A 27,980-nucleotide genomic window follows, 5' to 3' on the forward strand; every position below is an offset into this window, starting at 1 on the left:
GAGGCCCTGGGTTCGATTCCTCAGCACCACATAAGCAAAAAGAAAAAAGCCGGAAGTGGAGCTGTGGCTCAAGTGGTAGAGCTCTAGCCTTGAGCTAAAGAGCTGAGGGACAGCGCCCAGGCCCAGAGTTCAGGCCCCAGAGTTCAGGCCCCACGACTGGAACAAAAAAAAAAAAAAATTGTTAGAAAAAGGTACGCTAAATTGAGATTTAAAAGGTACCAGCAATAACCAAAGAACAGTGAACTGACTGAAAGAAGTGATATTTTGTATATAATGTTTTTGTGTATGTCTGTATGTGTATACATGAATGCTGGTACTGGAACTCAGAGCATCTTGCTTACTCATTGCATTTTCCTCTTAAGACTGGCACTCTACCACTTGAGCACAACTCTTTTAGCTTTTTTTGGTGGCTAATTGGAGATAAGTGTCTTATGGACTTTTCTTCCCAGGCTGGCTTTGAACCTTGATCCTCAGATCTCAGCCTCCTAACTAGCTTAGATTACATGTGTAAGCCACTAGTGCCTGGCTTATTTCCAGTTTTTTTTAACAGGTTGAATTTAGATGTCATTAATTGAATGTATAAATAGAAAAAAACCATAGAAGTTGAAATTAGAATATGTGTATGGCAGTGGCAAGAAATTAGGCTGGAAAAGCAATCAGGAAACATTTCATGAAGCAGGGACTCTGTAAATATGCATTGGTTGTGCTTGCAAGCAAAACATTCGTGGAATTACAAGAAAGAATACTTGAGAAATTGAAGCTCTCTACTGATTTCAAGTGATAATAATTTAAAGAACTGCTTTGGTTATATACACGCATTGATGTGAAATTTCTTTTGAAATATTTGAAGGATTCTGTATGCATGTGTTCAAACACTCCTGGTATCCACAGCTTTAAATCACATATAGCTTAATTCACCTCTGAGTGCTGCTCAGACAATTATATAAAATGTGAGTCAGTATAAAACAAACCTTATTAAATTGTATTTTTTGCACTTTTAGCTCACTTTTTTACGAACAACAATTGTTCAAACTTAATTGAATTTTTTTAGAGTTTCTTAGGGAAAATATGACTGCAGGGGGAAAAAAGTATTCATTGGTCCCTTGCCATTTTATCCCTGCTATTATTCTAATGATAAATGGGTAAACTATTCTGTTAAAAAAAGTTTAATTTTAAGAAATACAATTAGTCATTTCAGGAACCTTTTGCAAGTTAAATTTCAGAAAAAGCATTATACTTTTCAGAAAGAAATAGAATGGTTTTTGCTTAGACTTTTGTTTCCTCATCTTCTTTACCTTTTTTGACCCAAAATTGGTCAAAATAAAACCTTTCTAAAGTCAAGAACTCGCACTATGTAGAACTATAATATTTATTACTGAGAATAAACATAAAAATCTTGAGTACTGAATGCACTGTGTAGTTACAGAAATTTTAAAGGGAAGTATTTAAACATCATTGCATACATATTTACAATATTGCTTCCTATCTTGTTTTACCAAATTGCTAGGCACTTGGAGGTGTCCCAGGAAGTCAGCCATTACTCCCCAGTGGAATGGACCCAACACGACAACAAGGTAACCACCCGAAATAGAAGTGTAAGGTACATTAAATATGCTAGGTTTAATTAGGTAGCCAATAAAGAGAACACCACACGATTTTCAGGCAGGAAGAGAAGTTCATTGTTTTACTGAACTGCTGCATGGTGGAGACCACATGGCTGAAAGGGGGCTGGCCAGGTCTGGCCTGGGTTTAAGTAGGGAAGGGGCAGGGAGAAGGCACAGCCTTCTGTGGTGTGGCCACACCAGATGTGGATATGACTGGCCTCAGAGCCTAGGACCCTCCTCCAATCGGATGGGAAGTGTAACTGGGGGGCAGCAGCCTAGGATGTGACCTAAGAGGAAGGGGAAGTGACTGTCCAGGTGTACCAATTACCTAGGTGCACAGGTACTAGGCAGAGACTTAGCCGAGAGGAGGGAGGAGTCTGCCTGGCCTTCCCAGGGTGGACCCTGGGAACTAAGGTTGATGTACAGACCAAAAAGGAAATTTTCAATGCTTCAACAAAAGTTTTTGTTTGTACATATGTACCATAATAATCAGTTTTATTTTTGCAGACAACATGACTAAATTATATATAACTCTTAATTATGAATGTTAGGGTAGTTAAAGTATTTTAAAAATACATAGGTATCAGCATTCCATATGTTAGTAATATCTAGCATTTTTTGTATAATTTGTAACCATCAGGAAAAGTTACATTTTTTATTATTTTCTCTGCCTTTTGAAGATATGATAGTACACAGGAGACGGATAAGGAAACGAGTGACTTCGTTAGCTTAATCAAGTCCTTCCCAGAGATACATAGTAGTAGTACACATCTCTAAAGCTCTATTTTACTATTCTAGAAAAATGAGCAAATGTGAGAAAAATATTTTAACAAAGAGAAGAAAGAAATATATAAATATAGTGTGGGTAGATGATGGCCAGAAGGAGAAAAATGGCCATAAAAGACAAGTTATGAAGAAACCAATCACTCAGACACTTGTTCTATAAGATGTTATTATACTACCAAGGGAGTAAGCTAGTCTCTAATTTAGTGTTCATGATCATTACACTACTAATACCTTCTAACTTTCTTTCAGGACATCCAAATATGGGTGGCCCAATGCAGAGAATGACTCCTCCAAGAGGAATGGTGCCCTTAGGACCACAGGTAATGATAGGTACAGAAGCTGGATGCTAAGCATTTTGCTTTCATCTTATATAAGTAGGCCATAGTGTTTGTTCATTTTTAACATATGCCTTAAAGTCTTGTTACACATTGTGTCTGAAGATTTTAACTTAGTAGGAGAGTACATGTTTAGCATACATCCTGGCTTCAATCCTCACCACCTTAAGTCTTGTTGATATTCATAGTTGGTAGGCTCTTGAGGATATGATATATGATATTTGTAGACTGGTATAACAATAACCTATACTTCCTAATTTCTATGCAGTATATTTCTCCAATACATTGCAGAAATACATTATAGTAAATATAAAAAGAGAATCATTACTCTTTTAAGGAAATATTTTAGCCATTTGGTGACTTAGACCCAAAATCCTAGCTACTTGGGAGACTGAGATCAGGAAGGTCATAGATTGAATCCTCCCAAGCAAAGGGTTCATGAGACCTCATTTTAGAAGAAGAAATCTGGGCATGGTGGCAGGTGCCTGTTGCTCTATTTGAGAAGCATAAATGGGAAGATCATGGTCCAGTCCAGCTGGAGAAATAAAGTGAAATTCTATCTAAAAAATAACAAGGGGCTAGAGGTACAAACAATAGAGCACCTGTCTAGCAAGCACTGTAGGTCCTGCATTTAAACCCAGAACTACCAGGAGGATGGGGAGGAAATATAGTTAATAAAACCTATTCAATTGAAAATACTAAATACAATAAACATTAAATATATTTCTATAAATCTTTTAAAGAATGTCATCAGAAATTTGTTATATAGAACTATTTGTATAGAATTGTAAAGCAATAGAAAAGCATTCAGAAATATTTGTTTGTCTTACTGAACAAGGACAATACTATTGGTATGTATCAGATGTTATATAGTTTCTCTATCAAAATTCCCCAAAACAATACACTGAGATTGAGCATGTTCTAAGGTTTGGTCAACTTTCAAGCATCTTTTTCATGAATATCATTTATTTTAGCTAAAATGTCATTTTGTTTCTCTAGAAAAAATGGCTTGAAATAGAAATTAATTTTATGATGTTTTTAAAGAAAACTTGTCCAAAAATAATTTTAAAAATTTTAATTCATAGACTAGAATTTAGCAGAATTTATGCTGCCATTTAAAAGCATTGCCCATGATTGTTTAGTAACTTATTTCATGTATATATTTTAAACTAATATTTTATTGACCCCACATGGGGAATCAAAGACTTAAGAATGCAGTACTAAGATAATTTAGACCAAGAAGTTTCTAGTCAACATACAATAATATAAACTATATTAAACACGAAGCTTATATAACCTAAGTTTCTCATTTTCCATTAAAAAAGTCATGAAGTTGGGCTGGGAAGGTGGCTCAGCGGATACAGTGGTAGAGTGCTTGCCTAGCATGCATGAGGCCCTGTTTTCAATTACTCAGCACCACATAATTAGAAAAAGCCGGAAGTGATGCTGTGGCGCAAGTGGTAGAGCGCTAGCCTTGAGCTGAAGAGCTCAGGGACAGTGCCCAGGCCCAGAGCTCAGGCCCCATGACCAACAACAACAAAAAAAAAAGAAATTCACTATGTAAACATAGAGGTCAGCACCTCCCACCCTCCTTACCCCCAGTTATTTTGCTTAGGATCAGTTTTTTCAAATATAGTTTCTTATGATCATATAAAACTCTTGTTTAGATATTTAAATTATTTTTCCTCTTTCTACCCAGATTAGAAACGGCTTCTAACGGATATTAATAGTAGTTAGAATTTATAAGATGTATGGGCTATTGACTAAATGACTAAATGAACTTTTAGTCTTTGTAAACTAGAACAACCAAGTTGTGTGTTTAGAAGTTAAAGAATGTTTTCCCAAAAGTTTAAGTGATTCATTATAAATATGCATCAAAACCTTCATGCCTATAGTTTAATTACCATTGTTCAGTTATTTTTCAACTAGCTACTCTCTAAGTTCTTGGCACTCCAAGACTATTATTGTTGGGATAAGGGTTGTTTTTGTTGTTCTGTTTTGGAGACAAGGTTTTACTACATACCCCAGGCTGGCATTGAACTCACAATACTTCTACCTCTCTCCCCAATCCCTGCCTTATTCCTGCCCCTCAAGTGTTGTAATTATAAATGTTCACAACCTACCAGACTAATATTAGCTTTTATTACTTTTAAAAAGGAGATTAAAGAGTCAGTATTGCTGTATTCAAATAAGTATATAGTGATTGCATAAGCTATTTGAACTTTCAGCTCTCATTTGAAAACGCAAAAAGTTAAAAACATTCTCATTACTATGTTTTATAAATAGATAAATAACTATATCTTTATGTTACAAATAAGTTACAACAGATTAAAACATATTTCTGTTGAACAATTTATTGATGACTTTGAGAAACTATGTTACACTTTTTTCAAAAATCTTTGATTTTCAAAATTAAAGATACTAGTTTATTTCTTCTGTTTAGATTAAGATGCCTTTGCTATCTATTTCTATATAATATGAGAGAAAGTGCCTTGGTAATAACTTACCTCACAAACAATAAATACCTATCATAACCTTATAAAATCATAGCAACAAATAAAAGGATGGGTAGGGAACTTAAACATTTCAATGAAATCAGAATCATATTCATATGAATGGTGCAGTAGGAAAAATTACTACTAAAATCCCATGGAACAAGAGAAGTCATATGATAAATTTATTTGGCATCAGTTGTCTTCTAAAATATATACATTATAAACTGTGCTATTTATGATAAAAGTTAGCTATATTTCTTGATATTGGAAAACACGTCTCAGAACAAGCATTTAACTACATAGATGCCACACAAAAACAGCCTGCATCTCCCTTTTCTTCTTCTTATTAGTTATATTGTAAAAAACAGTCTGAAACATTGTATTTTCCTTTATGAACAAATACATTACACATACTTGCTTTTCATAAACATTGCTTCATTTTCTTAAACTTAAGATAAACACGGTAAAGGGGTACAGTAGTTATATATTAGAACAACTGAGGCTTTAAAAGAAGTATGCATAGTCTCATGATTCTTGAATAATTATGGTTTGTATAACCACGTAGTTACCAGTTAAAATTGTGCAGATGAAGAAATAAAAGTTTGCCTACAATTTAGATATATTGGCTCCATCTTAATCTATTTTAAATCTAAGTATAGTAACAGTATGTGATTTTTAAAAATTTATATTAGTGTCCTTTCAATACAAATACAACTTTATCTGTTAAATCAAGAAAATATCCCTCCTGATACTCTATTTGAAGTTATCTTTTACTTGTCTCAAGCAAGAAGTTGACCTGCATCTTTAAGTTCAGAAAGTACTAAATGATAACCAAAAAATTCATTCTAACTACCCTACTATTTCCAGTTCCCCCAGAATTGTGGAGGATAATTAAGTTATATGCAAGTAAGATTTCCAAATCAGATACTTGGGCTGCAGAAATGGTGAGATGAATATATGATGTGCTCTCACACAGAGAGAAAACTGATTCCATCCTTCCAAATCTAATATAAGTGGTAGAATTCAGCCCAGTACAGGGGAAAACTTCCTAGAAATTAAACTGTCCAATCAAGGAAAGACTTTATAAAGTTTCCAAGCAGAGTATGAACAGCCATTTTATAAGGAACATTGCATTGGAAGAGAGATTAGAACAGATGGAATTGTATAGTTGCCATCAGCTTTAAAATTCAGCGATTCTAAATTAGCTCTTCCCATTCTGCCTTTGTTGATATCACTTGGAAAGCCTGTTGTTATTCTATCTTTACTTCTTGGTTTCTTTTTGCATTAGATTAATCAGAAAAGGAATTTTTTCATAAATCTCTCAACTATGTACTATATTGAATAATTACTTATTGATTTTGTGTGATAATTCAGTTTAATAAGCCCAATAGTTATTAAAGACCTACTATATTTCAAACACAATACTTGAACAACATCAAGTACCAAAGATGAATAAAATATACTCTGCCTTCAAGGTACTACTGTTTAGCAGGAGATAAAGATACAGCTAGAAAAATATTACATAATAGAAAATGCCTAGAAAACAAGCATACTTCCATCATTACTAATAACTCAGGAACTCGTCACATAAACAGGCAAGTAATTTTATCAGAGTTGAGAACAAATGGGAGGCTAAGGAAAAGTGTACTCATTCAAGTGCCATGATTTTTGTTCAAGAAGCACTGTGATTAGTACTTGGTCTTTCCTTTTATCCTCCAACATGTCTACAAGGATGACAATATTGTCAGTTTGCAAATAAAGAATATAGAAATTGGAGAATCATTGGTCCAACATCACACATGAAGAAGCAGCCACATGTCATAGCACACACCTGTAGTCCCAGCACTCTGAAGGTTAAGGCTGATGATCACAAGTTTGAGGCCAGCCAGAAAACATAATGAGACCCTGTGTTATTGGGCCATAGTAGTAGGGATTCAAACCAAGATAATTCAATATCCAGAGCTACATGGAAAATTAATACTTTCTTTTTAGACTAAAGAAGAAGGAGAGTTTTCTTATGGAGCATTTCTAGCTTACTTTACCACTTATATTTCATCTCTCTTTTTACGTTTTCTCATAACCCCTTTGCTAATTACTATCACCATGCTAATCATTTAACCCATGGCTCAAAAACCATTCTATCATCCCATAACTCACAAATTAAGAGATTCAAAAAAGATCCACTTAAAGTAAAAGTAAATAAGCAGTGAACATACCATGTAACTAGGCTGTTTCATTTATTTATCTCTAAAGCTAACAGATCTTTCACTAGTTGATTCATTTCCTTGCCATTGTAATACTACCAAAAAAAAGTGCCAGAAAGATGAGTTAAAATGAGTAATAAACTGTATTATATGTTTGTGAACTTGGAAAATACATTAGGCTGGAAATATGATTGGATGTAGAAAAGAAAAGTGAAAATTATAGGTAACAGAGGAGAAAACAGACTGTGGCTGAGCTCTGTGGTCTCCAGAGATTTCAAGTGACTTAACTGAGACAGCAGTATGGAAATAGCTTGGGACAGGTAGAGAGTAAAGGAGGCCTGTGAAGATAGTACAGATGCTTCAGCACATAACCAAGATTCGAGACAGGAACGAGATTACTATTTTAAAAACCATTTCACAGACAAGTCAATAGTCGTTTTTTCTGGTTAAATATGGGAAATAAAAGATGTCAAGGAACCCTAAATAATTTTTGCTGTGGACAGTTCAGTGACAAGTGGTACCACAGAACTGACTGAGGGAAGCGACACATAGCACTCAGTCATCTTGGCCATGGTGATAGACCTCAAAATCCCAGCCATGAAATAGAAGAAGGCAAGGAAGATCTCAAGGTCACCCTGGGAAAAATTAATGGGGCTGTCTCAAAAACAAAGTAAAATCAAAAGTGCTATGGGTGTAGGTCAAGTGGTAGAATACTTGCCTAGCCAGGTGAAAGGCTTAGTACCTATCTTTTCAACAAGTCAAAATAAGAGCAACAATAAACTCAATCCTAAGAAGATAATAATGAGTTTCTTTTGGTTATGTTGCACATGATGGGAACAACTCTTGTGAAATTCAACATGAGCTACCTAGGAACTGGGCAAGATAGCATGATAAAATATAAATATTTGGACTTCCTAAGGCATAAATAGTTTGAAAATTGTAATAGATAAGATTACCCATAAATGTGTATTGAGAAAAGAATATTCTAACTAGAACTTGGGGAAAGCAATACTTAAAGAGTTAACAAACAAAATAAAAAGAAAAATCAAGGAAAATGCTTAGAAGAATAGGAGAAATTGTATCATTCATGAAATTATTACTATTAGTAGTATAGTAGTGTGAATGTCCCTTATAAATGTTAAAATAAATTTACATGATAATAGTAACTTTTGGCCATTAACACAAGTAAGCTAATATAATATCCATATACAACATTAAATGATTTTTACCTTCAAAGTCAGATGGTCAATATTAACTAGTTTTATTGGATTGTGTAATTTGTGCATGCATTTTTGAATATACTTTATTTTCCATGTATTTTGTATATTTGTATATATTAGTACATTTCCATGTTAGATATGTTATATTATGATCAATAGTTTATAGTAAATTTCCTTAAGTTGCTTTTACCATTTTTTTCAGATTTTATGTAACTGTTCTCAGTATGACAATTTCAAACTAGTGGAACAAGTATATTTTTCTAAAAATAGAATTGTGGATTTATGAAATGTTTTATTTGAAAAAGTTTACTAGTATCCAGATATTTTGAAATTAATAAAATAATGCTGATTATTACATTCCAACCATTCTTAATGATTTAACATGCTCTGATGGTATTCCATATGCATGTAGTTTTTAAGACACAGACCAAAATAATTGTTAAAAGTAGACGCAAAAAAATACAAGAGTGGACTCTTCAGAGAATGAATTACACAGGCCTTATCCAATCAGGAGTTATGTAGGGAAATCATTAACCTGCTCTCCTTTCTTTCCCCCCTCCTCTTTGGTTTTGTTTTTTTGTTTTGTGGTAGTCTGACCCTTGGTTATCATTACAGAACTATGGAGGTGCAATGAGACCCCCACTGAATGCTTTAGGTGGCCCTGGAATGCCTGGAATGAACATGTAAGCCAAATGCTATATTATTATGTTTAGTAACGTGTTTTGTTTTCTGTCTTCTAAAAAGATACTGATTGCAAAACAGTTTAAACACCTCAATTCCTGTAAAGTATTAAAATGAGCTAAACATGAGCTGAAATGCTTGCTTCCTTTTCATTATATAATTACATGTTTTCTTTCTAACCCTGCAAATGGTAATTTTTTTTCCATTTTCAGATGTCATAAATAACAATGATTAGCATGTTTCTTCTTAATAACTGCATAGCCTTCCTATAGAATCTATAGGAAAGTATAAAGAGATGCTGGCACAAGTACCATGTCCTAATTCTGCAGAAGTAGATAATTGGAATTCTTTGGCCTTATTTTAACAGATACACAGTGATTCATTTTGCTTTATTGGGACCACTTAAAAACAAAGAAAGAATTCTCTTTAGTAGTATCTTCTCTTTTAAGGAACTTTCTATATCATAAGATGAACTTTCTTTATAAAAATTCAAGATGCACTTAGGTAAGGAATAAGAGGGGTTTGTTGGTTTTCACTAGGGGATAAAAAAATCTAACTCATACTTAGTACTTCATTTTTATCAGCCAATGTAATGCAGTTTGTCACAGAATTTATATTCATTTTTTTATTCTCCAACCTGATGTCAAAGGCAATATACACTGGTGTTTGTTAGTAACTTTCATTAATTCACCAGAGGACCAATTCTATGATGTGTCCTAAAGAAAACTTAACAAAAATAAATTGTTTGTGTAAGTTTGTAGATATATCATAAAAAATACTTTGCATCAACTGATGTCTTAATTCCTTACATATTAAATGAAACAACTCAAGTAGCATTTGATGGCATTTAAGATCTACTGTGCCATAAGCTCTTTTGATGTATGTAGGGATTATTTTAGAGTTTCTGAAACTATTTTATTTTTTAAATAACTTTTTATTGTGAAAATACTGTACAATTACATGAGCAAGGTAATAAGTACATTTTTTATCAAGCATTGTTGCTTCCTCCTTTGTTTTTCCCCTACCATCCCCTCCCTCCCTTCTCCACAACTACACTCCCTCCTTTACCCCACCCCCGCCTAAATTGTAAATGAAGCCCCAAGATAAGCACACTAGTGGTTTTTTCTTGCTTGCTATTGTTTCTGACATATTTATAAGGTACCACGTGATTTTTTTGTTGCTTTGTATGTCCCAACCCCATGGTATAACCCCTGTTTTCACTGTATTTGATGTTGGTATAATTTGGGGAGGGGAAGGGAAAAAACAAATTGTTTAAATAGGGATACAGGTTAACCCATTGCAATGAGAAGTACAAGACGCTGTGTCGAAAAATGAAATGAAACTATAGGATGCACTTTTTAAAAAAAAACTGAAAATAGATTAATAGATAGGTACCAGACAGACTCAAAATTAAGAGAGCCAGGGTTAAGTAGGTCAAATTTTTCTATCATATCATTTCACTTTTAAAATAAATATGGGTAAACATTAACTCTGATTCTTCTTGAATTCCTCAAAGGCTTATTAGCCTTTTACTAATGGTTTCTACATAAAGGAATGGATAATATTTTGTTCTTATATCCATACTGGAACTTTTACCAATAGTATGGATATGCATATCAAGGTTACCTGCTTAGCTTCCCCCTTTGCAATGTAATAAATTTGAATATATTTAAAAATTTTAAAATGACCCAGAGATGTCATTAAATATTAAGAATGTATCTAAAGGGGCTGGGAAGGTGGCTCAGTGGTAGAGCGCTTGCCTTGCATGCATGAGATACTGCGTTTGATTCCTCAGCACCACATAAGCAGAAAAAATCAGAAGTGGCACTGTGGCTCAAGTGGTAGAGCATTAGCCTTGAGTTGAATTGCTGAGGGACAGTGCCCAGGCCCAGAGTTCAGGTGCTACGACTGCAAAAAAAAAAAGAGAACGTAGATAAGTATCGTTTTTTGTACATTATTATACATTCTAATTGGCTATATGACTTTCAGGAGTAGAGAACCTTCTGATCTGCCAAGAGCCTTCTTGGGAGATGTTAGCTGGTATTGATAGTTATGTTACTAAGAGAAAAAAACAAAAAACCTCCTCTTTATTGAATTTTAATGCTGCCTGCAATTGCCAGGTCACATGATTTCACAGGCCTTCGACTGCCCATGAACAGAATGTTCCCCACCCAATTCAACCTGGTTTTGCTGGTGTAGAGGGAAAAAAGTTTCAGGTGACCATTGAGAACCTCAAATAGTTGGTTAAAATTATCTAGTTCATTTCTCACGTTTTCATGAGTATACCCAATTCATTATGGAGATTAAAAATGCAACTGAAATTTTTACTGTGATTATATCTGTAGATGTTTCTGTTTCTTAAATGTTCCAATTACTTTTAAATATTTTATATCATATAGTGCTTTACTATTAATATATATCTGGTTTAAATGAACTTTTAAGTCTTATAAACTTTAATTTCCATCATTTGCTACTATTTTATTTTACTTTGAGACCATTTTCTATAAGGTAGGATTACTTCAGAGAATTTTTTTTTTCTGTTAATGTTTTTCTATCTCAGGGAAACTTTTTAAGTGTGGAAGCTACAGCCAGAGAGGATGATTATTGTGTTGACATTGGAACACACACAAAAAAAACAATCTAAAGAAACATAAAAAAACATTTTATCTCCATTGTCTTTAGTTGAATAAGTTTAGTTGAAATTTCGTATCATAAATGAGTTTTTTTTAAGTGTCTATTGGCAAAAAAAGTATTTCTCATTAATATTTGTGGCTTGATTTTCTTTCTTTTTTAAAATACAAGCTACTTAAAAATTGAAAGAAAGACATCAGAGTGGTATTACCTTAAACTGTGTCATTAAATTATGTAATTAAAATATGTGGTGGTGATAGGCAAAATGGGTTTGCAGAATATTATGTCTGGATTTTTTTTCCTTTAGTAATGACAAGGTAAATATCCCAACTTTGGCCACAGTAATTAAATACTGCATTCTAACTGGCAACTGGATCCCTTTATTGCAGAATAAACCATTTGTATCAAAACTTGATTAACTTTATGGCTAAAAAGATAATTGAACCGGAAATGGTGCTGTGGCTGAAGTGTAGAGCGCTAGCCTTGAGCTGAAGAGCTGAGGGACAGCACCCAGGCCCAGAGTTCAAGCCCCACAACCGACCAAAAAAAATTTTTTTTGAACCTAGCACCAGGGACTCAAACCTGCAATTCTAGCTACTCAGAAGACTGAGATCTGAGGAATGAGGTTCATCCCGGACAGCAAAGTCTGTGAGATTCTTATATCCAATTAGCCACCCAAAAAAGCCAGAAGTGAGCTGTAGCTCAAGTGGTAGAGTGCTAGCCCTGAGCATATTAATTCAGGGACAGTGCCTAGGCTGTGAGTACAAACCCCAGGAACCTCCCTCCCCCCCACTACACACTGATCATCTATCTACAAAGAAAATGGATTTTAATGTAGTATTTACATTTCAATAATTTAATGTATTTTCTACCCATTTTATAGAAATTAGAGGAGGAAAATACTTAAAAGATTTGCTTGCTGTTTATCATGTTCTGCAAAATTATTTACTTAATGTAGTTCCTAAAATAAGTGTGATTTACACAAGAGGAATTCTCTCCTTTGTGGTGATGATGTGTTTTCAAAAAAACATAAACTTCTTTTAAATTTTATTTTTTATTTTTGTTTGGAAATGAGGAAGTGGCACTGTGGTTCAAGTGGTAAGAATGCTAGCCTTGGGTTGAAGAGCTCAGGGACAGCCCCCAGACCCAGAGTTCAAGCCCACAACCAACAAAAAAAGACAAAAAAAAACCATGTTTGGAAATGAATCTTGCTGTGTTCTACTTCAAACTATAGTTAGGTCAAATGTTTCAATAAAAATGATATTTGTGTTATATTTAGTAGTTTCTTGATTATGCTGATGGTTCTCAAAAGATTGATGATTGTTATTTACTTGGTTGATTAGAGTTAGTTATACAACTCCCAATTTATTCAACACTATGAAAATTAAAGTGTTTTCATATTAATTATTAATATATCATCATATAATGTAAAAGTGAAGTTTAATATGAAATATAATTTGCTAGAACAGAGCAAGTAGTTTCAATGCAATGTATTAAAGATATTGTATATTATTTGTAATCAATGTAACATTTTAGCCTATATTCTTTAGTTAAAGTGCTTTTTTTTGCTTATTTTTTGGCATTTAATTTAGTATGAGGAGTTAACATTAGCAAATTTTAAAGTAACAATATTTAGTATATCTTATTCATACTATACTTATTTAGTCATTGTATTTTTAGGATACTTAAATTATTTAAATATTTTAATATGAAAACATTAAACATATATCATATTATCATTGTCCACACATCTTTGTCATGATGTGGATGTAGTTTTTATATAATCTTAAAATAAACATTTCCCCATTTCTTGTTTTTTGTTTTTGTTTTTTGGGTTTTTGGTGGTGGTGGTAGTGGTCGTAGGGTTGAACTCTGGGCCTGGACACTGCCCCTCAGCTCACAGTGCCACTTCCGGTTTTCTGGTTGTTGTGGAGATAAGAGCCTGGAAGACTTTGCTGCTCAGGCTAGCTTTGAACTATAATCCTCAGATCTCAGCCTCCTGAAAAGCTAGGATTACAGGCATAAGCTACCGGCTCCTGGCCTTCCCTGTTTCTTTACTGTGTTTTATGTAACAGCAAACAAATCATGCAGCTATGTTTTGCTACCCAAATATTTTACTGATCAGCATACGTCCTATACTTCTCATGTTTTTTTGTCAGTAGGACATTGAATCCTCTAGGTAAATTAAAGTGTGTCAGTAATTAATTGCGAATCATTATTATCATCATCCTCTTAGAGTGGCAACAATTTAAATGTCCCTTAACTTCTCCCTACGCATAAGATTTTGACCAATTTTAATTTTCCCTTTTATTCATCAAGTCACACTGGGAAAAATAATTGTATGTGGGCATTCCTAATAGTGTGCATTTCCTATGGGAAAAATCCATTTCCTTTTCTGCTGCTCACATCCCTAGGGAATCTCAAAATAAAACTAAAAGCAGTTTTAAATATTCTAAGAGATCATGAGTAATATACTAACTTAGTCTCTTTAACATTAGTACATTCGATTTAATGTCCCTAGAATTAAGAAATGAACCTTACAACTTTGGGGGAGGGGAGCAGGGAGGTAGGGAGGTAAGGGAGAGAAAACAAAGGAGGGGTAACAATGCTGACAAGAAACCCACACATTAACTTACTGATGTAACTGTAACCTCCTGTACAGCATCATTATAAGATAAAATTTTAAAAATGTTTTCAATTAAAAACTTTTAACTTGTCTTAGCCATTTGCTAGGGGCTTAAGACTATAATTAGATATTCTGGAAACTGAGATCTGAGGATCTCAATTTTAATATAGGAATAAGATTCTTATCTCCAGTTAACCACCAAAAAACCAGTAGTGGTGCTTTACCTCTAGTGTAGAATGCTAGCTTGAGCAAAAAAGCTGAGACAGCTTACAAGCCCTGAGTTCAAGCCCCTGTACCAGCACACACACACACACACACACACACACACACACACACACACAGCAATCATTATTTTATTATCATAATAGTTAGAAGGAAAAGAATCATTTTGAATAATCCCAGTTACAGTGGAGTTGGCAATAGTCTTCATTAAGTATTTATCAAGTACTAAAATGTGTTGGAGACCTTTTCATTCAAGTAGACATTAATTTTGTTTAAAAAGGTTTATGTTCTCATAAGATGTTGAATGCAAAAATTAGCTTCTACTCTAAAATTATGGAATATGATATATATTTGCAAAGATTACCCTTATTTTCCAGGAATTGCCTTGAACTAAATTTATGAAAATAAGAAAAGGATTTATTTCCTCACTTAATAGTAGATAAATCATTAGTTGCACTGAAAGATAATTTGGTATATAGCTATATATGAAGTAACATACATGACACTATGAGTTTTTGAAAAGAAGATATCCTTAAGCACTTTTTTGTGTATTTGTGTTTGTAGCTTAATATGAGCTATATTTTATATATATTGATAGTTTACAAATAATTTCATTTTGAATTAGATACAAGGGATTCATATTGTGACATAAATTATAGTTCCTTTTTAGTTTCATAGTTAGTGCTTTGGACTCCAAAAGTAGCATAGTGATTCAGGATACAAACAGACATATACACATAGATGCGTATAGTTATAAGTGATCAGTGTTTTGTTTTAAAAATAAATAAACATAGTTAAAACTTAAAACTTGTCTAAAAGTAGTTTGATGTGGGAATAAAAGTATCACATATAATTTTTTTCATTTAAGAATCAAAACTATTAAGATAGTAATTGGAAATGAACTTTACAACTTTGGGCGTGGGGTGGGGAGGAGTGTAAGAGGTGGGGGAAGGAAGGGATAGCGGGACAACAAGGGAAGGGACAACATTGATCCACAAGTAATGTACTCATTGCCTTACTCAGGTAACTGTAGCCCCTCTGTACAGCAGCTTTACAATAAGATAAAATTTAAAAAAGAATAAAAACTATTAAGATAGTAATTCCATTGCTGAATTAGAATTGTCAATAATAGCTGAGTTATCAGTATTAACTTATTATGAAACATTTAAGGCATAGATTAAAATGTCATTTATATTGTTTTACAGGGGTCCAGGTGGCGGTAGACCCTGGCCAAACCCAACAAATGCCAATTCAGTGAGTATATAACATAATATATTTTGTATTTTGTAACATTTAACTAAAATAACAAAAATAACTGCTTTTGAAAGCCTTACTCATTGTATTAATCTTTTTAAAAGTAAGAAATATGTTTTTATATATATTCATTTAGAAAAATATGCATAAGTTTTGAAATAATATAATTTTTTACCTCAGGAGTTAATATAAACATGCATCCTATGTTTTTAAATAGATATCAAAAAGAAATATTGGGCTTTAAGTATATTACATATTTATCATAACATAGCCTGACTTTCTATAATATCTATAATGTATGATTATCTGTGATAACCCTCAATTAGAGAATGATCAAACCAAGTTACTCTGATTGGATTTGTTACATGCATTACACCTAGGTTTGCTCCCTTGCCCTGTCGGAAAGCAAGTCTTCATTTTCCTATGCCGTTAGTTGAATAGTCCTCGTTGCACATGTCTTTTCCTAAAATCCTAAGAAATTTCCTAGGTTTTTTTTTTTGTTGTTGTTCTGTTTTTTGGCAGAGGTTTAACTTTACAAACACATTCTTCTTAATACTGTCACATAAATGTATGCACAGCTTGCAAATTGAGCATTTCATTTTTTTAATTAATATGATTTTAATTTTATGATCCTGGAGATATTTTTTTCTTCTTGACTTTGAAATCTTGAAATCTTCAGTAATGAGAAAACCTACGAACATTTGTATGGTGTGTACTTTGCACACGTGTATCCAAATCAAGTGAGTCAGTATGGCAGTAAAATATAGCCTGTGTCTCTAACCAAAAGGTATGTTATTTGCTAATGTGCATAAAGGTATACAAATGTTCACTAAATGAACATGAGACTGATCAAAAGTTTAAGGTTACATTAAACTTCAAGAAAGTTAAAAATGAGATGTGCATGTAGTATAGGAAATAAGAGTAAACATACTAAATCCATTACTATTCAGGGAATAAATTACTTCAATCAAGGTAAACATATTTCTTCTTAGTTTTAGTAGCTATACCATACACTAATTAAATGCAGTTATTGAAAGTTAAAAAAAAAGATTTTGCTCTCAATTGGTTCTTCAGTAGACTAACCATTTTTTCTAAAATACTCTTGTTATATTATGTCATAATGCAAATGAACAGAACTTCTCAACTTCTTTTGGCTTTTTTATATGCCTAAAACAAATTTTGATTTGTGTCTGTTTCATGTTATCTGCCTTAACCAAGTTATTCAAGATTTTACTTTAAAATGGCATCTGGCTTGAAGCCTTTTCAACTTTCCAATGAAAATGTTATTAAGGAGACCAAAAATAATTTTGTAACACTGAAAACTGGATAGTCTTCCCACTACCATTGTCTGGAAAGAAATTTTATTATCTACATGCTCAATGAAATTTGATTAAAAACCAGCCAATATCCCACCTTTGCTAATCATCCCACTACTGCCCATACAGAAAATCAGAGGACAATTCACACTACCCTTCTTTATATACTCATCCTAAGATTATGCCTCCCCAAAAACAATTAAGAAGGTGGACATCATTTGGAAAGATGACGCGGAAGATGTTCATTATATCTAAAATATTGGAGTATGTTTTCCAAATGGAAGGGTACTGGACAGAGGCAATTGTATTCTGATGCTATGAGAGAGCTTCCTCTCCTCAGGACTTCATAGAACTAAGCATTATGGGTAGAAAAATGGATTATATAAAATCAGGAGCTCTCCATTATTTTACACCTTGTGAAACACTAAGAACTACAGTAGGAGTTGTGCATATTGACATGGGCCCCAATTGGTAAAAACTGAAATGAGCCCATGACCAGCATAAATGTAGGCAAGTGAAAATATCTACCCTCTTCCCCAGTATGTGAATCAGGAAAAGAAGTGGGAAGTGGCAAATGATTTTCTTGCTTCAGAAGTAGAACTTCATCATCATCATGAACACGCAAAAGAAAAACATTCCTCTGAAAATGATTTATTTTGAGAACAAGAAAGAAATTACAGAAAAATGATGACTTTCTAATAGAAACACAGGGCTTCTATAAAACAGAAGCAAAAAGTATTGAGGGACTTTTCTTCCCTAAACACCACTGATTGTTTTATAGTAATAATCCATTTATATTATTTTGAATTCCAAGTTCTTTAGACTTCCTGTGAATACTTAATATTACAAAAAATTTTCAGTTTATATTAATACAGTAAGTCTTTGACTCATATATCAGCATATTAAAGTAAGGAGTTTGTTTTTTACTTTACTCTTTTCACATATGCTTCACATATTTTTTTCATTATTTGTAGTAACCTAGAATTTACAGAAAACTTGAAGAATATTTCAAAAAATTCATTCCAGATTCTCTAGTATGAATGTGTTACCACATTGCTTTATTATTTTCTCTCTGTATTCAAGCATCCTTTTGTTGTGATCTATTTTGTTTCTTATCTGTAAATATTTCAGCATATCTTTTCTAAAAAGCAAAGTTATGATCTTTCACAATCCAAAATTATCACCAAGCTAAGAGAATTAACATTGATACACTGCTACTTTCTAATCTTCACATCTTCTTTAGATTTTACCGGTTTTCTCAAAATATCTTTTTACCAAAAGAAAATTCCAATTCTCTGATTGCATTCACTTGTCATAATTTTTTATCTCTTTTAATCTAGGACAGATCCCAGCTCTTGTCTTTTATAATCGTGCAGTTATATTAAACACACTGCATTATTTAGACCACCCCATAATTTGCTCTTACCTGACATTTCCTTATTATTAAATTTGGGTTATAAATATTTGGCAGTAACCAGAGAAATAGTTTGGTGGGTTTTTTTGGTGCATCAACTCAGGAAGTACACAGTGGTGATTTGTCCCATACTGGTTATGTTTATACAGCATGTGGTAATTGTGAGTTTTCAAGACTGTTTACTAAAAATAAGACACTTTGTATTATAAAGTGCAGAAAACCAACCAAACTAGCTTCATACTAGTGGAGAATGTTACTAGGTCATAGATCTGAAAAGCCCAGTATATTTATTTTTATTATAGTTATTAGCACACATTAACTGTATAATGGAACTCACTGTGACACTTCTGTACTTGCATACATCAGGTATTAATCATGCCCATACTCTTCTTCTACCTTGTCTCCCACCTCTTTCACCTCTTCCTTCACCCCTTCTCAGTCTCTGACAATCTCTCTTCTAAAAGTCCAGAATTAAGCCAGGCACAAGTTGCTCATGCCTGTAATCCTAGCTGCTCAGGAGGCTGACATCTGAAGATCATGGTTCAAAGCCAGCCCAGGCAGAAAAGTCCTTGTGAGACTCTTATCTCCAATTAACCACTCAAAAAACCTGAAGTGGTGCTGTGGCTCAAGGGGTAGAGCCCTAGCCTTGAGCACAGAGAGGTTCAAGGACAGCAAACAGGCCCTAAATTCAAGGCCCACAATTGACATGGTCTATGTGTGTTTGTGTTTGCAGGTGGTTATTTTTTTGTTTCCTCACAGAAGCTCGAGATTAATATGCTCCTAGTTCCCATTTGAGCTTGAAAGAATACTACTCCTCAGCAGTTAAGCAACAGAATTGAATATAACTCTTAACTGAACAATAATGGCTCAAATGGTGTCATATACTCATTTATGAAACTATGATGGATGGGGAATAAATGCTTTATATGCTGATGTAGGGTATACACCTATTCCTGAACCCCATCCAAATTATGTATAGTAAAAATAAGAAGTGCAGTTCACTGAAGAAAGTTAAAGGAATTTTTAGTAAAGAGGAAATAGGCAAAACAGCAACTATTCAATGTGGTATTATAATAATCAGCTCACTAACTTGGCAAGAATATGAAAAAGAAAATTCTTTTTTAATATATATTTTATTATAAAAATACTGTACAGAGGGATTACAGTTACATGAGTAAGATAATGAGTACATTTTCTATCGAGCATTGTTGCCTCTTCCTTTGTTTTTCCCTTACCATCACTTCCCTCCCCTAGAAGAAAATTCATTAAGAAAAAAAAATGAGCATCTATTATTGTGATTAAGCTTAGAGGAAAGACATATGTATTGCTTCAGAAGGTTCTGTTGTATACAAATACATGCTTACTTTTGAAAAGAACTCTAAAAATAATATTTTCCGTTTTCTATTGGCATAGATAATGTATGATTTAACTTGTTCCCTGAATTTCTAAATGTCACTACCTACAAAATAGTTTCAGACTTCAGTGCTGATACTAGGTAAGATGTTACTGATCATTTAAAAAACAAACTTATTTATTTTTCTGGCCCCTACCATAGTACCACAATCATGAGTATTATGGCTCAGGATTATTCACAATATTTGAATTTCAGTTCTTGAATTTCAGAGTCGGTCTAGCTTAGTCACACATTATATGTTGTCTTTAATTTTCTCAGCTGTCAAATAATAGATTCTTATAGTTCTAGGAATCTGATTTTCTAGCTCTTCTCTATCTTCATTTTTATCTTGCATTTATTTTAATGGGCATTTTGTATGAAAGATGAAGTTGAGTTAGAGGGAATATTCAGGGATAAAGAGGGGGACAGTGATGGTGATTTCAAAGATTTGAGTCCAAGTATTTGGGAAGATGACATTGACTGAGCTGGTAGAAAAGCAGGTGTACAAGAGAGACAGAGAGTGAGATTTTTGTTTTTGCTTGAGGTGGGGTGGGGGTGATTTATTTTAAGTGTTAATTTCCAAGTATTTGTACAATGCCTTCATTTAACAGAAAAGAAGGCATTTAATGTATATTTCCATGCACTTAGGTTACCATTTAAATTTATGAAGTTGAACCTCCATAGTCTTTCACCAGCAGCAATTTGTTTTACTCTTCTTTAGTCAGTTACTTTTTAAATTTTTTTAATTGTGAAAATATCGTATAGAGGGGTTACAATTACATGGGCAAGATAATGAGTACATTTCTTGTCAAGCATTGTCACCTCCTTTTAATGGCTCAAACTTTCTGTTCTGTGAGCAAAATCACAGTACCCTTTGTCCTCCACTCTGGTAGATTTGGGAGGAGGTAACTGTTAGGAAACTCCTAGAAACCCTTCTCAGTCACAAGCCACTATGAAATTATATATTCCATTTCCCAAATATACATACCTATTCACATTTCCTCCCTCCCTCCCTCCCTCCTTCCCTCTCTTCCTTCCTTCCTTCCTTCCTTCCTTCCTTCCTTCCTTCCTTCCTCCCTTCCTCCCTCCCTCCCTCCCTTCCTCCCTCCCTCCCTCCCTCCCTCCTTCTCTCCCTCCTCCCCATTCCCTCCTTTATTTCTTTCCTTAGTTCCTTATACCAACCCATACCACCATTCAGGTGGGTACTTACTCTCTTTAAATTCCAAATGGCTAGTTCAAATACATCTTCTGTACTCACATAATATTTCTGTCTACACTACTATTTTTTGTGCCTTTCACACTAAGCAGTCAGATCGTAATGATAATTCTAGGAAGGAAAGTTCTATAAAGTGCTAGGGCTTTGAATCAGGGCACTGAAGGTTATAAAGTAGAAACTGTGTATGGAAGTCACAAATGAAGAGTTTGACAGGGAGAAAATGGAAAGTACTTGAACAAATAGATGAGATAATAACAATTTTTAAATATTTTAAAATTATAATTCTATTTAATTCCATTCGAAGGTGCCATGCAGAAAAAAAAATAAAAATATGAAAGAAGCAACAGCTTGGGTAAATGGGATAGTTGTAATGAACTAGTTATGGAAATAAGCAGAAAGTTTATTGTTTTCTACCTGAGATAAACACATAGATTTAAAAATCTGTAAACAAAATGCAATGTTGAAATTCAAATGAAAGCCAAGCAGGAACTTGACAGGATGGTGAAGTACTATTGACATTGATACAATTGCTATATCAATCAGTTCATAAAAGTTAGATTGAGTATTCAAGAATCTCATCAGCTAGTTGTTGAACCATCGGAAACTTAAAATCTGGCATATGGAAATATTTATAACACAGAAATTAGTGTATGTTACAAATCAAGGATTTTTCTTTCTGCTGAAGTTTACTGGGTTTATGGCACATTACTAGTATGTGTTTGGGCTTCCATAAAGACTGAGCCAGAATTCTTCTAGATATAAGGTAGGTCAATGTTAGAGAATATGATTTATTGTATTTGAACCTTGTCAACCTTTTTTGTGTTTCCTGCCAGGAAATTTTTGCTAAACAAAATAAAATTGACTAAGGAGTTATCCAGGAGATGGGAATTAACAAAGTAGGCTTTAGGATAACAAATTTAATATATTACATTAAAAATGCTGACAATGGCATGGAAGAAGGGAAAAGACAATTTATTAATACATTATAGAGAAGTAATTGATAAAGCAAACAGGAAGGAATTATGGTGGGAAAAGATTCTGGTGAATAATCCTTGTGAGCATCATGAGGAATAAGAGAGATATCATACCAAGGGACTTGTCCTCTGTAAAAGGGATTTTTAATACTCAGGAATGATAAAGAAGGAAGTATTTAAAGAAAGTCGTTGAACTATGAATATCAAAGATCTAAGGATGATTAGATTGTATCTTCAAGTTGCTTAAGAATGTTTGTAAGCAAAAAGGCATGGGCTCAGTGTAATATGTATGTATATATAGTAGATATGCATATATATGTATATATATATGCAGATGAGATTGGTCCTAGGAGCCAAAAGAATTTTTGGTGATTTGGAAGATGTGCATATTTGAAATGATGTGAGGAAGAGGGTGAATGGTAGGTTATAAACTAGAATAGAAGCTCAAGAAAATGAGTAATATTCTTCACCAAATTAAGTAAATGTTAAATGTCATAAAGGAGCTCAGGACTCCTTGGGGAAGTAGTTCTCATCACCAGCGACTCAGGACAAGCTAGCAGTCGTTCTCTCCAATGTTACACCCACAGACAGGCCAAGTAGAGGCCACAAGAACTTACGTTCTATGTTTAAGGCAAGAAAGGATACTAGACAATGAGAAGGAAAAAAAGGACTGTTCAAATAAATTAATAATAAGCAATTCTAGAAAAGCATCAAGCAATTATTGAAGGTAAAATCATAACTGTGTTGTGCTTCCTTTTCTTGTTATATTATTCCCTGTTTTGTTTAATTACATGGCATTATTTGGGTGGAGGGACAATAGTGTATAGGCATCATAATATTTTTACTATGCTAAAGATCCTATGTTCTGGCTATAGCTATCTGACTCCCAGGTAAACAGTAATTTATTGGTTTTTCTTCCATAATAAGGCAAAAAATGTCTCTAGTATGTACAATGTCTTCATATAATTGAGCTTGTATGAAAAAAGAAAATATATTCATTTAACTCTGTATGTTAATATCCATACTCAATGACTAATTTTTAAATAAGTTTTTTTTAATTTTACATTTCTTAAATTATAATAACAACATGGTATTAATGTCTTCTAGTATCTAGAAAAGAGTTTAGGAACCTGTTTATTGTAATAATTTCCATAATTAGATACTGAAAGAGGAGAGGCCTATATATGAAGTATTGACCTAAACTGTATAAATGTAGTAAACTGTTTTTTGGTTTTTTGTTTTTTGGGGGGTTTTTTTGGGGGGTCTGGTCGTGGGGCCTGAACTCTGGGCCTGGGCATTGTCCCTCAGCTCTTCAGCTCAAGGCTAGCGCTCTACCACTTGAGCCACAGCGCCACTTCCGGCTTTTTTCTTTTTGCTTATGTGGTGCTGAAGAATCGAACCCAGGGCCTCATGCATGCAAGGCAAGCGCTCTACCACTGAGCCACCTTCCCAGTCCCATAAACTGGTTTTTGTAAGTGCACAGTTCTTAGAAGCTATGCCTATAAAGGCTACTAAATTGAAAGTTTTCAGTTTTCTGAATTTTTGTAAACTTTTCTTTTAAAAAATGATATAACTTTAGGCTACTAATTTGACATTTTCTAATTTCCCAGAGTTTTTAGCTGTATAGATACATATCTTTCTCATACTATATGTTATATGTACAACTGTAATTCTATCTAAATCCATCTTAGCTAAAATCTATGGGTTTTTTTCCTTCTTGTAAACTCTAGAGGCTATAGTGGTTACTCAGTGTATATTTTTTAGCAATTAAATAAATATAAACTCCTTTCTGTATTACTATACTTTGATAAAAACAGGAAGTAGATTCATTTAGGTAGTCTCATGCTGCCACATGAATCAAAATGTTTGTTTTTGTCCTATTCATGTTCCAGATACCATACTCTTCAGCATCTCCTGGGAATTATGTAGTAAGTACATTTGCGTTTGTTTGCTCATAAGAATTGATGTTACATTTTATTTGAGCAATGAAATAGTTGTCCAGATGTTAAGACAAGCCCCTGTGTATTGGCCAAGAAGTGAACATCTTGAGTTGCTTCATCTGCCAACCTCAGTGCATATGTTGATGTTCATTAGTGAAACAGTTATCAATCTGGCCAGAATTGCCCTGAGTACTGTGTTTTACTTCAGCATATGTTTCTGGAAGCCACAACAGTACTCTATCCAATCACGAAGAAAACCTTCCCCAGTTACACAGTAATATGCTTGAATTTGCACTTCTCCAAGAGAATGATGTACACCCCCTCTCTGACCTCATTCATCGCACATAAATTTTATGGAGTCATTAAGCTTTCTCCCAGTCTCGAAGTGGATCAAACAGGAGAATGATGACTAGTGATTTGGAACGATCTTTAATTTTTTTATCATTCTTAGAAATTGAGAATACCTATTTTCTTCTTTTTCTTTTATACATGCCAGATTTCCCTAGTAACTCACATAGACCTGAAGCCAAATTAGCAAATTGTATATGAACTCTTGAACTCACAAATGATCTTTTAACTGTTATCCCATTATGATATTTGTTATATCACAAGAATACCTCAAGAATATTTAAATGTTGTAATATTTAAAAGGAAATAGATAACAGAGAAGCAAGAATAAAATGGTGAAAAGGGAAATCTTTCCCAAAGAAATTTTCAGAGATTGTGGCTAACTTTAAGTGGGGTTAAGAGTTGCATGATTTGGGCACTGGTGGCTCATGCCTGTAATCCTAACTACACAGAAGGTTGAGAGCTGAGTATTATGGTTTAAAGCCAGCCCAGATAGAAAAGTCTGTGAGACTGTTATCTCCATTTAACTACCCAAAAAGCCAGTTGGCATGGCTCAAATGGTAGAGTGCTAACCTTGAGCAAAAAAGCTCAAGGACAGAGCGCAGGCCTGAGTTCAAGCCCAGGACTGGCACAAAATATATAAAAAAAAAAGAAGAAAAAGAAAAATAAACAATTGTATTGAAAGAAAATAGATGACCATTTGAACTCCACACAATGGAAATACTATTTTTTAACACAGTAAAGCACATTGTCCTTTTGATCTATGAACATGGCATTCAATTTCCTGTAAGCTATACAAACTATAGGAGTTTAATTTTCTTCACATTTTGTATGAATGTAGGAAAATTTGGGTAAACATTATTTTTAGGTTACTTAATAAGTGGATATCTAGTTTTATGAAGCTATAGAATTTACAATGTAATTTAAGTTTATTAAGTTGCATGTATATAATTTTAAATAATTGATAGTCTCTACTCACTTGGAATGAATTAAAAATTTAGCCACTCTTAAGTGGCTTAAGTTAATTTGATCATTGTACATAGAATATATGAAAAATTCTGAACTCATTGCCTATATTATTCATTTTGTTTTTCTAAATTAACTTCAGAATTGCCCATTTCTATTGCAGCTTGATTATATAGCTATAACATTATTAACTCACTGCATTAGTCAACACTGCCTCTCATTTCTAATTGATATGATAGTTACAAATATCATGTATCAGAAGTGCTGCAATTGGGCCTAACAGAAGAAAGAAACAGCCTTGATGTATTTTTTAAATCTGAATCTCTAATTGCTCTAAATGAATATATATTGGCTTCTTATAAATACCAGCAAATAGGAGCTGGGTGCTGGTGGCTTGATGGCCTATAAATCCTAGCTACTCAGGCTGAGACCTGAAGATCATGGTTTGAAGCCAGCCTGGGCAGGAAAGTTCATGAAACTCTTATGTCCAATTAATCACCAAAAGGCTGGAAGTGGATCTGTGGCTCTAGTGGTAGAGTATCAGCCTTGAGCAGATAAGCTCAGATACAGCACCTGGGCACTAAGTACAAGCCCTGGGACCAGCAAAAACAAACAAAATAATCCAGTGGCACAAAAAAGAAAATTAGGGTAAACAAAAGCACACACAAATTATTTCTATTTTATGGATTTATAAAAGCCCTATTAAGTGGTTTCTCCTTAACCTCATTATACCTGGTATGATTAAGTCATGAATAATAAATCAGTCTTACAGTCTCATTGTTTGTAGAAACTTGTCAAAACAATTTCCACATGGTTAAGCTAAATTATGTTTTGCATACTGTTCAAAATAAATGATGGAGAAAATGTTTCCTGTTACTTTCAAATTAGATTATAGAAACAAGTCTAACATTTTTCTGTTTTTCTTGACATTGTTTAATGAACTGCTTTGTTTTGACTGAAATGCTGTGTGATTGTTTAGGGTCCTCCAGGAGGTGGAGGGCCACCAGGAACACCTATCATGCCTAGTCCAGCAGGTACTGTCATCAAGCTCATCCCATGGTCATTTGATTATCAAAGTCACAAATACAGAAGTGGTTTATGAAATAAAGTTAGCAGTATTCATCATCTCATGATGGTTACAGAAGTAGCAAATAGGAAGAAATAAGGTCTTTACTGTGGTCCAATTAAGCATTTAGAAAGTTCCTTTTGTGTGGATAACAGGTTTAGTCAGCATGTCTTTGGATCTATATGAATTGCTCAATAATTTATGTAACTTAAAGATTTAACAAAACTGAAACATGCTAGTATCTCACAACTTAGAAAAAGTTACTATATACATTAAATATTATGGTGAAACTTTTTTGTATAGTTAATTCCTGTTAATAAAAAATGAACAATTCTGCATGTATGAACCAACTTGTAAAACCATTGATCTGTGAGGTTCAAAATAGCAAGCCAGACCTGTGTTATCATCTTACTAAAATGAATATAGATATGCTTACAGTTTATTTATCCTACATGTCTATAGAAATGGTTAGGGGAAGTGGTGCTGTGGCTCAAGTGGTAGAGTGCTAGCCTTTAGCTGAAGAGCTGAGGGACAGCACCCAGGCCCAAAGTTCAAGCCCCACGACTGACCAAAAAAAAAAAAATTAGGTAACAAATTGAGAAAAGATTGTTTAATCTTCTAAACTTAAATATACTTTAGTTTATCCATGACCATTTTACATAATTATTTCAACTATCTTTATCTTTTCTTCTGAAGATTTTCATTCAGACTGTCAAGTACATTTGGACACTGTAATGATTAGGGCTTAAATTATTCTTAAAGCTTAAATTGAAGCCTAAATTTTCCCAGGAAATGCTCTGGTAACATCAAGAACCATAAAAAGGTTCAAATATTTGACTCTATGATCCTAGTACTAAAAAGAATTAGAAATGCAACCCAGAATTTATGTTCAGGGATGTTCATTTGTTGTACTCAGTAGTGAAACAATTGACATAGCCTTTATTCCTAATCCAATTTTAGTGAAATTATTAATTTTATAGCAAAAATATAATTGAAATGTCATTAAAGTTATTATCAAAGAATTTTTAGTGAAATGAAAACAATTAATGCTCCAGTTTTAATAAAATATGATTGTGGTTTTATTTTAATAGACATAAACACATATATAATAGAAAAATTTTTAAGTAGAAGAAGGAGGCTAAATTGATCAGTGATTACTTCTGGACAATGAAATAAATAGTAATTTTTTATAATTAGAAATAACTTTTAATTATGTTTCACTGTTAAACTTAAATGTTCTTAACTGGTTTGTCGGAGACTAGAAATATGTGAGAGCTTAAAATTCATTA

The 27,980-nt window shown here is 33.4% G+C and overlaps 1 protein-coding gene across 2 annotated transcripts in view; it reads left to right on the top strand.

Annotated features, from left to right (window-relative positions):
* Window positions 1-27,980, top strand: part of Ssbp2 (single-stranded DNA binding protein 2) — a 247,274-nt gene that overhangs the window by 197,497 nt on the left and 21,797 nt on the right. For both annotated transcript variants that reach the window (XM_013015937.1, XM_013015936.1), the window contains 6 exons: window positions 1,508-1,574; window positions 2,640-2,710; window positions 9,260-9,327; window positions 16,010-16,058; window positions 24,264-24,299; window positions 26,605-26,659. In XM_013015937.1, the coding sequence (XP_012871391.1) occupies window positions 1,508-1,574; window positions 2,640-2,710; window positions 9,260-9,327; window positions 16,010-16,058; window positions 24,264-24,299; window positions 26,605-26,659 (346 nt within the window). The remainder of the gene's footprint in view (window positions 1-1,507; window positions 1,575-2,639; window positions 2,711-9,259; window positions 9,328-16,009; window positions 16,059-24,263; window positions 24,300-26,604; window positions 26,660-27,980) is intronic.

Source organism: Dipodomys ordii, unplaced genomic scaffold (assembly GCF_000151885.1).
Source record: "Dipodomys ordii isolate 6190 unplaced genomic scaffold, Dord_2.0 Scaffold28, whole genome shotgun sequence".
Lineage (NCBI taxonomy): Eukaryota > Metazoa > Chordata > Mammalia > Rodentia > Heteromyidae > Dipodomys > Dipodomys ordii.